The sequence below is a fragment of the Ischnura elegans genome, chromosome 2 (assembly GCF_921293095.1).
Source record: "Ischnura elegans chromosome 2, ioIscEleg1.1, whole genome shotgun sequence".
In the NCBI taxonomy this organism is placed as follows: domain Eukaryota; kingdom Metazoa; phylum Arthropoda; class Insecta; order Odonata; family Coenagrionidae; genus Ischnura; species Ischnura elegans.
In genome coordinates, this window is record NC_060247.1 from 37,328,962 (window position 1) to 37,341,063 (window position 12,102).

At 37.4% G+C, this 12,102-nt stretch overlaps 1 protein-coding gene across 1 annotated transcript in view; it reads right to left on the minus strand.

Moving 5' to 3' along the window:
* Nucleotides 1-1,253: 1,253 nt before the first annotated feature.
* LOC124153617 (ATP-dependent RNA helicase SUV3 homolog, mitochondrial) overlaps nt 1,254-12,102 on the minus strand; it is a 35,922-nt gene continuing 25,073 nt past the window's right edge. The window contains exons 11-13 of the mRNA XM_046526900.1: nt 10,913-11,160; nt 7,184-7,326; nt 1,254-1,483 (exon numbers count right to left, since the gene is read on the minus strand). Coding sequence (XP_046382856.1) covers nt 1,421-1,483; nt 7,184-7,326; nt 10,913-11,160 — 454 coding nt within the window. The 3' untranslated portion in view covers nt 1,254-1,420. The remainder of the gene's footprint in view (nt 1,484-7,183; nt 7,327-10,912; nt 11,161-12,102) is intronic.

Consider the following 12,102-nt stretch of genomic DNA (forward strand, 5'->3'; position numbering starts at 1 on the left):
GAGAAGGTTTTCCGGCAATGGAAACTCTCACTATGGCGTGTGCCAACACCAAAAGGGCCTTGTAAAAGCGAATTTTTTTTCATGCTACTCATTGGGTCAATTGACGGTGCCTCGGCTATCTCTTGTAATGGCGGGGGTCTCGCAATAGTCGTATGAGCTTTTGCTTTTATGAGTTTCACTGTAGATTATATATGTTAGCTACCAAGTTGTGCTTGTAGGCCCAGCACTGTATATGTACCATGTCTTCATTAAATAGTACCATTAACACTTCAAAGCCCAAGCCCAAATATTCCTCGGGATGTATATTTTCTGCCACGGATACATACCTGAGTAGAGCTCAGGGTTGTGTATTTGATTCCAGAGAAAAATATTCCGTGCATATTTCTCGGGCCTGAGTTTTTTAGCCTCTTATAATAGCTATTTGGTCTTCTTCTATGGCAGGTGCTGTCATTTAGTGGCTCCTAAATATATATTTTCAGATTACGAAATGATTTTATTAAAAAAAACAATAAAAGTCCTGGGTTTTTCACAACTTGCACATGAAAATACGATGGGCTTTGAAGTGCTGAAGAGTCAATACATGTACGCTTATACCTATCAGAATATGTAGCTATTGCTACTACATTTTCAAACTTAATGCCTCAGTCTTAATAACCTCAGTAACCACTTTCAGTATTGCTATAGAATATGCTGCACCACTTTCATTCTCTAAAACCATCCACCTATGTAAATACACTTCTTACTTGAGCAATTAAGTGGCTTTATAATAAAAATGAAGGTCTTCATTTTATGCATTTCTCAGTTCGGTCAGTAGTTTTGTCGCACATACTCACAACTGGCTTACCTTTTACAGCTTCTTTTAACTCCTTAAGGCATGTTGGCAAGAGGAAAATTTACCAGTGACTTTCATGTAATCTTAACGTCTATAAAGGCAAATAAATAATGTACATAAACTAAATATTCATAAATTTTGTAGTGTTGAAGGTTAAATTTTGCCAAAAATATATCCTGCATATCACTCCTTATGCATCTTGGAATCCATAAAAGGTTCATTGCCAAGAAAAATTCAACTTTTCTAACATTCAACTCACTTCTTACATGGAACTTCGTTTGAAATACTTCCCCTTCCACTTGTACTGGCTATGCATATATGCTAAGCTAACAATCAGTTAAGTTAAGCTAGTTATCCAAGACACTGCACATGGATAAGTTGGAGCAATGAATGGTCCGAAAGAAATGAAATATAACGCACCTAAAAAACACATTAGCTTTAATGCTTATGCATCCATAAACAGAGGCAACAGGCATTAAACATGATTTATACGAGATTACGATACACTATCGGTCACTGAAAAATTAATTTTCACTGCATAAAATTCTAAACATTAGACTTCTTTCCATCAATTCGTTTACCAATCGTTCACTTTTTCTTTTTCCTTTTAGATCGTTTTCCTCCCATGTTACTTCCAGGATCAGAGTCACTCTGAAATAAAGAAATCACAATCAATGCAACTTGTCAGATGAAAACAATGCACTCCACTAACATTACTAATGAAAATGGTCAAATTTCTGACCAAACATTTTCAGTCTGACTCTTGAAAAAAAATTACCTCCATCATCAAAATATATGCCAGAACTTACAAAAAATAGATGCAATGAACCTCATGCATTTCATTGAAAAAGCATTTTTGAGCTGCCAAATAGCCTACTTTGCTGGGAGATGAAATGGGGAAAATTTGTAGGCATGCAAAATAAGAATCCTTATACAGTAAAACCTCTTTACATCGTAATGGAGGGGACCAAAATTTGGGCAATTTGATGTATGGAGGTTCACTATAGAGAGGTTTTAATGGTAGGCACCATTTTTTTCATATCCTTGGGAAATGAAAGGTGCTACTGTCTTTTAAGCCATTATATTAATATATTTAAACATATAGGTATGCGTAAGTGAACATATACATATTTACAATTTAATGATTACACATAGGTAAAAGTAAATTGTTCAAGAGCCCTTTTTAGAAAATAAATTAGTTGATGGGTTTGCTTAAAAAATTTTTCAAACTCTTTCGAAATAATGTTTTCAATTCCACGAGCACTTTTTAATGTAACTTTCACTATATATAAATCACTAGCTGTTTTCGTTAATGGCTTTTGACCTAAGAAATAATTCCCTGGTCTAAGGGTTGTAATTTACTAATAGTGTTCCGAGGAAAGAACAATAGTTTTATATTTCTAAACATAATTTCTTCATCCTCGTATTTAACTGCCTGAGTTTTTTTATTTGTGCAGCCTAGATATACAGTTTTTTCTGTTTTTCCTCGGTTGTTTACGATTGATGTGAGGGTGAATGATGGTATTCCAAAGGTCACTGCCTTCTGCATGTCCTCGTTGATGGCTGGGAAAATTGCTAATTATGTGGTAATGTCAAGCAGTCGCCTTCTTTTATTTCTCGAATCCATCATCAGCCTATGATTAATTAAGTAATTTTCATATTTTTTCATATTTTATGGCAAATAATTGAAAATACTCCTTATTATATCTTTTAGAATTGATTTATCATTCTTATAACATGTGACTTGTTAAAGATTATAAAAAAATAAATAAACACGTGACTACTGCAAAAAAATAGACAAAAAATTGAGCGTAATTTTGAAAATTTTGTTGAATTCCCTCTCTCCAAAATACAATGCACTTAGCGTTCCGAAGAAAAACTCTGTCGAGGGCACACAGAAACGCTAGGTCTGCGAAAGGACGTGATTTCCTGGTGAGAATGCTGGGCGAACTACTTCAGAATGCGGCGGCGACGGTAAAAAATTTCATTGCCCTACCGCATATCAGCTAATTAGCTGTCTCCTTCACCTAACACTGTCGCGCATGGATTGATTTACGTTCAGTATTGCTAGAAATTGACGTCCCGGAGTCCCGATGGAAGAGTCAGATTTCGCGGCATAAATACGCAGGCAAGACATATGACTGTCGCTAAGCGCAATAAATTTTAAACCACGATCGTTCACGAAAGCATCGAAAAAATTACCAAGGCAGTAGTAAGAAAGTGCTACACCGGGAAATATGGGAATAAAATAATTGCAAAACTGTATTTGATTTATGTATGATCTTAGGCATTCGGAAGATCCCCTGAGGATGCTCAGCAAGTCGCAGATCGAAACGTCGGGAGACATGGACGACATCAACCGGTGGAAAACCCGAGAAACTTTTCTGTATTTGATTTATTTCAAGTCGTGGAAAATTCATGAAATATTTTCATTTTAGAAGCGGAAGTAGCAATGCGGTCGAGTAATTCTGTCTCCGTGGATGGGAGTGAAGTTAGTTGAAATATTTCCGTCAGCAAGTGATTATAGGCTGCGCTGGTCGCCTCTTTTATTAACTGAACGTAGTATGTAGGCACTTACAAGAAAATAAAGCCATCAGTAAAAGAAAGTGAGTGCTATCGTGCGATTTTGACCATGATTCGAGAGAAAACGATGTGTTCTGTCCTCATTTACCGTCACTTAATATGATTAGGATAGTTCGATGCCCTAACTAATGGTTAACGTGAAAATTATTAAAGGTGTATAAGAAAAAAATAAGTGTGAAACATTTATCGCTGAAAATGTCATTCCATGTAGGTAATTGCGGCTGCATTAATGGTCTCTAGTTGTCTCGGTACGATTTGCGGAGGTAGTTAGGCCGTCTCGGGACTGTCTTGTTGGTACGATATATAGAGGTTATACGAGATAAAGAGGTTCACTATATAGAGGTTTCCCTATAAATTTATATGTAAATCTGACGGGACCAGAGTGTTGGTACGAAGTATGGAGGATTACGATGTAAAGAGGTTCACTACATAGAGGTTTTACTGTAATAACAAAAAAAAAACTTCTTAAATCGTCTGTGGTACCACACTTCGCACTCCACTCTACAAGATATAGAGAGCAATATAACATCAAATGAACATGTTTGAGCCCAGATAAGTAATGTACTCCCAGTCATCCCTGGTTTTGCCAATGACTAAACTAAAATGTGTAAACTAAACCAAAAATGGCGAAAGTTGAGGCCCCCGTCCCCTATAAATCTTGATAATTACAATATTAAAGCATTGACCAGTACAAGAAGAAAAATGGAAAGCAACTAAGGAAGGTGCTGAAAGAGCCCATGGCTCCCCGAAGCCCTCTGGGGGCCCCAGAATTGATCTTAACATTTTTAAGAGTTGTTTCTTACACGAAGGTTAAATTTCATGAAAAAAGGAACCCTGGAAATGGACCACCCACCCACCATGCATGTGATGACACATGCTTGAACATCACTCTTAGCCACTGAATGCAATATCATTCAAGAAAATTTGTAACATGACTTTAAAATGAAATTAATACAAGCATTTGGGCCTTATTTTGTCGGCAGAAAATTCCTCAATTTACCTTAACTTCAAAATTTAAAACCTATCCATTGCAAATTTAAATACAAAGATTTCTTTTTAAAAGGTTAGGCAAACTTTTGTTTGCTGATAGGTGGTAAAACATAATTTGAGCAAATGTTTGGGCTTGCAACCTGAAGACTTCATTTTGGCTTCAAATTACCTTCAGCAAACATCTTCAAGCACTTATCCATCGCAAACAAAGATAAAAATAACCATAAATTTCCTTTTTTGCGCCACACATTAAAACCACAAGATTCCTTATTTTCATTTAAAAAAACTTATTGTGCCATTACTATTTTTAGTCAATGAATCGCTGAGGCTAGGGATCTTTCCAGAACCCCTAAAACTGAGCAAAGTAATACCCGTGTACAAAAACAAAGGTAATAAGGATGATATAACCAACTATAGGCCTATCTCACTTTTAACACAGCTTTCTAAAGTTTTTGAACGTATATATTACAACAGATTACTTTCTTTTGTGGAAAAATACAAAATTCTTTCTAACTCTCAGTGGGGATACCGGAAAGGACGTTCTACAGAGGATGCCCTCATCACTGCCTGGAATTTTATTTCAAATTCTTTGGATAATGGCAAACAGGTCTTGGCATTATTTTTTGATTTCTCTTGTGCATTCGATATGGTTAATCACTCCATACTCATAAACAAGTGTCACCAAAATGGAATCAGAGGAGTCGCACTGGAGTGGCTAAAATCATACCTTAGCAATAGAATGCAATGTGTTGAAATGAGACTTAGTGACACACTATGTAAATCAAACCAAAACAAGATAACGTCAGGTGTCCCTCAAGGTAGCATCTTGGGTCCTCTACTCTTCCTGATATTCATTAACGACTTGCCCTTGATTGTTAATAGCATCCATGTCAAACCAGTCCTCTTTGCAGATGACACAAACTTCCTAATTTCAGCTAATGACATCAATGAAGTGCATCACTATGGTCAGCATATATTAGATTTAGTCTGGAATTGGTGTCTTTCCAACAAATTAAAATTAAACAGTGCAAAAACTCAGTCTATGCTGTTTAACCCGAATCATTCCAAAGATTTTGGAACATTGACACTGAACAACCATACACTGAGTCTAACTAAAACTTGTAAATTCTTAGGGCTACAAATTGAAAATACTGGGAACTGGTCCTTCCATGTAAAAGACTTGTGTTCGAAATTGTCCCGAGTACTGTATAGTGTGAGGTTCCTAAAAGCATCCTTACCTCACAAGGCGATGATGTCAGTTTACCATTGCAACTTTATAAGTAGAGTGACTTATGGTATTGTATTCTGGGGATCAACTGTAACGCTATTAGATACAATTTTCAAGATGCAAAAAAAGATTATAAGATGTATAATGAGTAAACCTTATACTTATTCTTGTAAACCCTTATTCAAAGAACTGAATTTGTTAACAGTGCCTTGTATATATATATACCAACTATGTTTACTGATAAAAGAGAATATTAATGATTTACCAATTAATAATGATGTACATGAGCACCTAACTAGGTCTCATCGCCACATCCATGTTACCCTCCATAAAAAACGTATAACAGCAAAAAGTCCCATTGCAATGGGATCAAAAATATTTAATTTCCTTCCCAAAAGTATTAATTTGATTAATTCTAATAGGGAATTTAAATCTTCTTTAAAGAAATTTTTAATTAATAAGTGCTACTACAGTGTAAATGAATTTTTAAATGACAAATGAACTCTGACCATTTTTACATTTTTAAGTGTTATGTTGATTACTTTGACGTGTCTTATATCTATGTTGTATTCATAAGATCCTTGGACAAATAAAAAATTTATTATTTATTATTATTAGCAGTTAAGTTTTAATTCAGAAAATAAAAGGACTTTCTGGTCTAACAGCCTCTTTTTTGAAGCAAAGGCAGTCTCAAATTTCCTACAATGCCTGGCTTTACACTCATATCCACCAGAAATAAAGATGGGACTAACCAAAAACATTTCTCACTCCATGAATGGGAGTGTTGTGAAATGTTCAATTCACGTTAAAAACACAGAAGTACATTCAGCTTTATGAAAATAAGCAACATCCATCTTCCTTAATGCCTGTAAATTGAAATATTGTCACAGGTTAATCTTTTATTTTTTTTTAGTTTTTTACACTGATGTCAATTTTTTTCTCCTGCAATGGCTTAAATAGAAAAAAATTCTGGTTAGATAACTTTCTCACAATTTTGTTTTTTTCCGAATACCGTATATGTCTGAATATAGTCCCCCCTTTTTTTCCAAAAATGCCTGTGGTAAAAGTAAAGGGGGGGACTATATTCAAACGCATTTTTTTAAACTTCTCCGAAAACTGAAGCCTCAAAATTAGGGGGGGGGGGACTATATTCAGAGGGAGACTATTGGTACATATGTTGAGGATATGAACCTCAAACGTGAAAAAAATTACCTTGGCAAACAGTGTATCATTAAATTTTAACTTTTTCATAAATATAATTTTAAAAGAGAATTAATATATTCATTTCTTGTTTAATCCAAGTTTCAAAATTGGCCTTCATTAGAGCTGTTTAATATAAATTTTCTGATACAAAATTTTTTAAAGAGAGTTTTTAGATATTCTAGATTTGTGGCCCTTTTAGGGTAATGGTTCTGATTTTGATTCAAGGGAAAACATTCATCCCATTGGTGCTTCTTTTCTTGACTAACAATTTTGATTAGAAACTTAGCCATTATTATGGATAGAAAGATTTATAACTACATACATATAAGTGATTCCGAGTGACTCACCTCATTCCACTCCTTTTTCAATTCCTGAAGCATATTTGGTGTGAGAAGTCCTTGAGCTAAAAGTCTCTCCGTCAAACGACCTTTGCCCACTTTCACAGGAGTTTTCTTGGCAGTACCAAAAGTATCACTTTCATCTTTTCCCCCTAAAAAAATATTGTCAAATAGTATATTAAAAATACTTCCATCTTTACTTTTTCATCAATACTTCATGACTCATGTCCCTCATTCTCATTAAGGAAGGAAGGGAAAATACTCAGTATAAATAATTAACTTGCTTTAACTGAGGATATGTAGATTATGATAGATTAATTTACAGCTCAAAAATATTATCCCAACCATTAATGATAAGCTAGGCCCCATAAAAAAGTTACACCTCTAAAGGATAGTATTTTTCGTCTCACTTCACAACCTTTGATGTGTCCACAGCTGAACGAAATTTCATTGTGGTAAGTGAGACTGCCAACAGCCAGGGGCTACCAGCATTTTAATGCCAAACTCTGGCATCATTCCAAGGGGGTGCAATGTCGGGCCTGCAGTTTCCGAGATTACGCACCCACTGTCAGCTCTGGTTACTCCTGATTGGTCATTCCCATCTCCCCTCTTGCCGGAAAACCGGCTTCAAAGAGTTGTTGAGGGCATATCCTCTGTCTCCGTTAAAATTTCTACCCTGCAATATCATTCGTCAGAGGGTCCCAAAATCCAAAGGCTAGGTAAAGTATTTAAGGAGCATCAAATAGATTAATATGATCCTTACTTAGGCTGCACCTAGCAACAGAGAACTTCTCACGACACTAATCTGATGCACTTCTTCATTTTTTATATGGAATGATGCTGTTATGAAAGGTGCAGTTGATTTCTTCAATGTGGGTCTCCCCTAACTCACATATGATACTGTAAATGACAAGAGTTTTAAGGCCCAGATTATTTTAAACTTTAAAGAGTTGGCTGCCAATGTATTGGATGTGGATAGCATCAATGTTTTGCTTTTGAAGTACAGTGAGTCCTCGTTCTACGTCACCCCGTTTAACGTCATTTCGCGATAACGTCACGAAAATTTTGAGACCGTCATTCGTTTATCGCACCTTTGCTTCGCGATAACGTCAGGTTTGGTCAGGTCTTTTAAATTTCGCGCGAGAAAAAATGCGAAGCGGCGGGCGTTGCAGGTTGTTCGTCATTGTTCGTTTTGTGGGCGGTAATACAGTCAGTCTAAACGAAGTGTAAAACGGTGTGTTTATTGTCAATTTCGATTACGTTTATAGCAAATTTTCTGCAAAATAAATTCTTAGGTAGGTGCGCAAATGTTAAGTGCGTAAATGTCAAGTAAAGTTTTAGCAAATTTTACTTGACATAACGGTTTTCTGGAACCTGAAAAGTGATTTCTTGGAATTTTTCCGGGTAGAACTCGGAGTATTTGTCGTCACTTTTTCGCCGTGTTCTCAATAATCTTGGTTCCTGTAACTGCGATGATGTTTCAGCGATGATGATGCCCAGGCGATGATGCCCAGGTGACCACCAAAAAAACAAACGCGGGAAGATACAAAAATGGAGAAGGATGTACGTCGCTGCTGGTATCGTCGTCAATGAAGACAGGGACTCGTGTTTATGCCATAGTTTGGCATTCCCATCGTAAGAAATGGCCCAAAAATGATACGCTAAAATTTTTTCGCGTAGGAATTGTGAGGTCTAGGAGCCGATATTCACTTTTTACATTGTTTCTTATGGGATATTGTGCTTCGATTAACGTCATTTCGTTTATCGTCACATTTTTCAGGAACGGTAAGTGACGTTAAACGAGGACTCACTGTATCCACAATATTATTCCCATTACTGTGGACAAGTACAATAGGAAAGCTCTGGGAAGAGGTTACTTTCTCTCCTTGATGATGCTCTTTGTTAAAATGTAAGCAGCTGCCATCTCACTTCACCAGAGAACCCATGAAGATTTCTTCAACTTCAAATGTTGGGAAAACGCCATATCCTTCAAACAAAACCTTTCACCATATATTATAAAATTTTTGATAACATGGGATAAGTGGTGTGGGGAGTGAAATCATAACATGGGCAAACCTTATATTTATCCTCAAATCTGAACACTATATGCTGTTCAAACACACAGACAAGGTGTAATACTAGATGTTGAGGAAGGCCGTGGTACTATCATCATTATTTGAAGGTATCCTAAGCTAAAAAATTATCCTATGTACACAACCAAAGAATACCTCTCCCTTAATCCTTTTAATGTAATACAGCAGACTCCCGATTATCTGGGTGCGGCTTATCCGTATTGCAGATTATCCGTGCATGAGATCATAATCCTTCGATGTTTTCCGCAATCTTAGTAAAAATAAATAAAATTGGACGCAAAAGCAGCAGGATATTTGTATTTTAATACATGGCTACATTGGGCCCATTATTTCCATTAGAAATCCTGTCAAAAAATGGTATTACTTTATTTACTTGCGGACAAGTAATGCATCAAGTTTACTTGGATGTCTAATCTAGCATTGCAGATGACGATCAGCGGCTGGAGAAAAAACTATAAGAGTAATTTTTGAAAATTCTTGAACCGTAAACGAATCATAATTCAAGAAAAATTTTATCCATCATCATTATAAGTGTATTTCATAACGCAAACGCGCATTGATTGCCCTGGACTCGCATATGGTTGAATATGGCCTAAGAAAACCGGAGATTTCATCGCACTCGGGCATGTTTACGCCATGACTAGTCAAGGTCAATCTTGAGAGGAAGGGAATAGTAGAAGTGAAGGCAGGGAGGGAAGTTCAAGTAAAGATAGCATGCGTCATAGCCAGGCACTTGCTTGCGAACACAGTTTGCCATAAGCCCTGGTTTCCTATAACCACGTCTGGGCGATGGGGTGATCACGCACCAGTTGCCATCATGGGAGTTCCCTGTTCATCTTTTCCAAGCATCGCAGTACGCAATCACGCTCAGTCATCACAGATCGATATCCTGGGCAACTTGTGCGAGATGTGGTGTGGTACCTGACCATTAGATTCGAAATTGACCCTTTTCTATTGATCTCTTGTATAAAGCAACATGTTCTGATTCACTCACTCATCAATACACAGCCTTTATAATGGAAGATAGAGCCAAGAAATGTTTTTGATAAATTCCTTACATGTACCATGTATTGGCGCTCTAAGAAAGGATTGGTGCAAGAAACAATTTTTGGGGTAGTTATCACTCCATTTATGTTAATTTTTTGATTCCCATCAGAATAGCACTGAATTGTGTGTGGAACGATTTTCACAGAAAAAAAAAATTTACAAGAGGATTTACTTTGAAGGTAAGGTATTTTGAAGGAGGCAACTGAGAGCTTAGGTCATTTGCTCCATAAGGGAAGGGTAGGTAAGGAAAGGTGGAGAGAAACCCGGCATCTGCATTAGCTTGCTCTTAACGAAAGGCGCCAAGGGGACCACGACTTAACGTCCCATCCGGCGGATGGAGTGTTGTCCTTGATATGTCCTCCACACAACATTCAAGCAGGAATCGGGCACTCTCTGAAAATTCTCTGCCACCGCCGGGATTTGAACCCGAGCCCACGTGGTGGGAAGCCAACACTCTAGCCACCACACCAACCCGAACCCCTTACTTTAAGGCATAGGTATTGTATTTTAATATGATATGATTAGTCAACACATACTTCACCACACCAACTCCATCCTCCAACATTTTTATTCATGGTTAAGTGCATACAATACTCACTTCTGTAATAATTCTGTCTTTTCTGCTGCATTATGAAGTCATCCTCATCAGACCCGGGAGGTGTCAGCGGAATGCTGGCATCATCAGCACCAACTCCCAATAGAGGAACTCCAGAGCCACTGGAGCCACTTTCAGAATTTCGAAGTAATCGGGTCAGCTGCACCACACCTTCCTGAATTATTTTATCCAGTTCACCTTGCATGTCTCTAACCAGCTGAACATCAGGGAATAAGTCAACAAAACGGTAGCTGAAAGAAAAAATGCTTAAGTCATTCTACGAAAGCAACTTTAAAGCCATGAAACTAGAATTCACTGAATAAGCAGGGTGAACAGTAGGGCGGATCGGAAAAATCAATTTTTTACAAATCCATATCGCCCACTGAAAAAAAGTTGTGGGACTGATCGAAATTGAGGCATAAAAATTTGAGACGTCAAGCTGAATCCCTGACCCTCAATTTATGGGAGGGAGGGCCATAAATTGAAAAATTTAATATTTTATGGTCTTTCTTTATAGATTTTGCTGAGTTACTGCCCTTTATGAAAAATTTCATGCATTTTGACATATCTACCACCTTTAAGACACAAAATGCCAAACTTGAGTGTGAGTCCGCGAAGAAAATATTCCAATGCCCACACAAGGCGGAGGATAGCATCCCCTCCCCGCTCGCCTCTCCCTCAGCAAAACTCATCATGCATGTGCTGCTAGGAGGGCTACATCGGCAGATGGTAAAAAAGAATGCGTAGTGAGGTAACTTGTCCCTTTTTTGACATTTTGTCGGCATTAAGCAAATCAATGTTACTAACTTTTAGAGAAGGGATTAAAATAAGTTTGAATTGTTTGCAATATTTTTAGACTCGAGAATGCAGGCACGGTGCCTGCAGTCTATGAATTGGCCACTCAACTCGCTTGCAAATAAAATTAATCAATAAAATAACAGCCCTGAGTGAAGAATAACAGTAAAATTTGAGAAAACAGAAATTAGCAGCCACCCAGCAGTGGGCCCGTGCCACATTCCTGAGACACTGCACAGGGAAGGCCTCAAAATAAAGGTCCTCTCGCATATTCCCATGATAAAGTGGGCCCGAATGGTGCTGGCCCATGACTCTCCACTTCCCCTCTATGCACTGTTATCGATGGACAGTCCCCTGAGTGTGGCACCACCTCTAGGCAGTAGCTAAAATATGTGTGG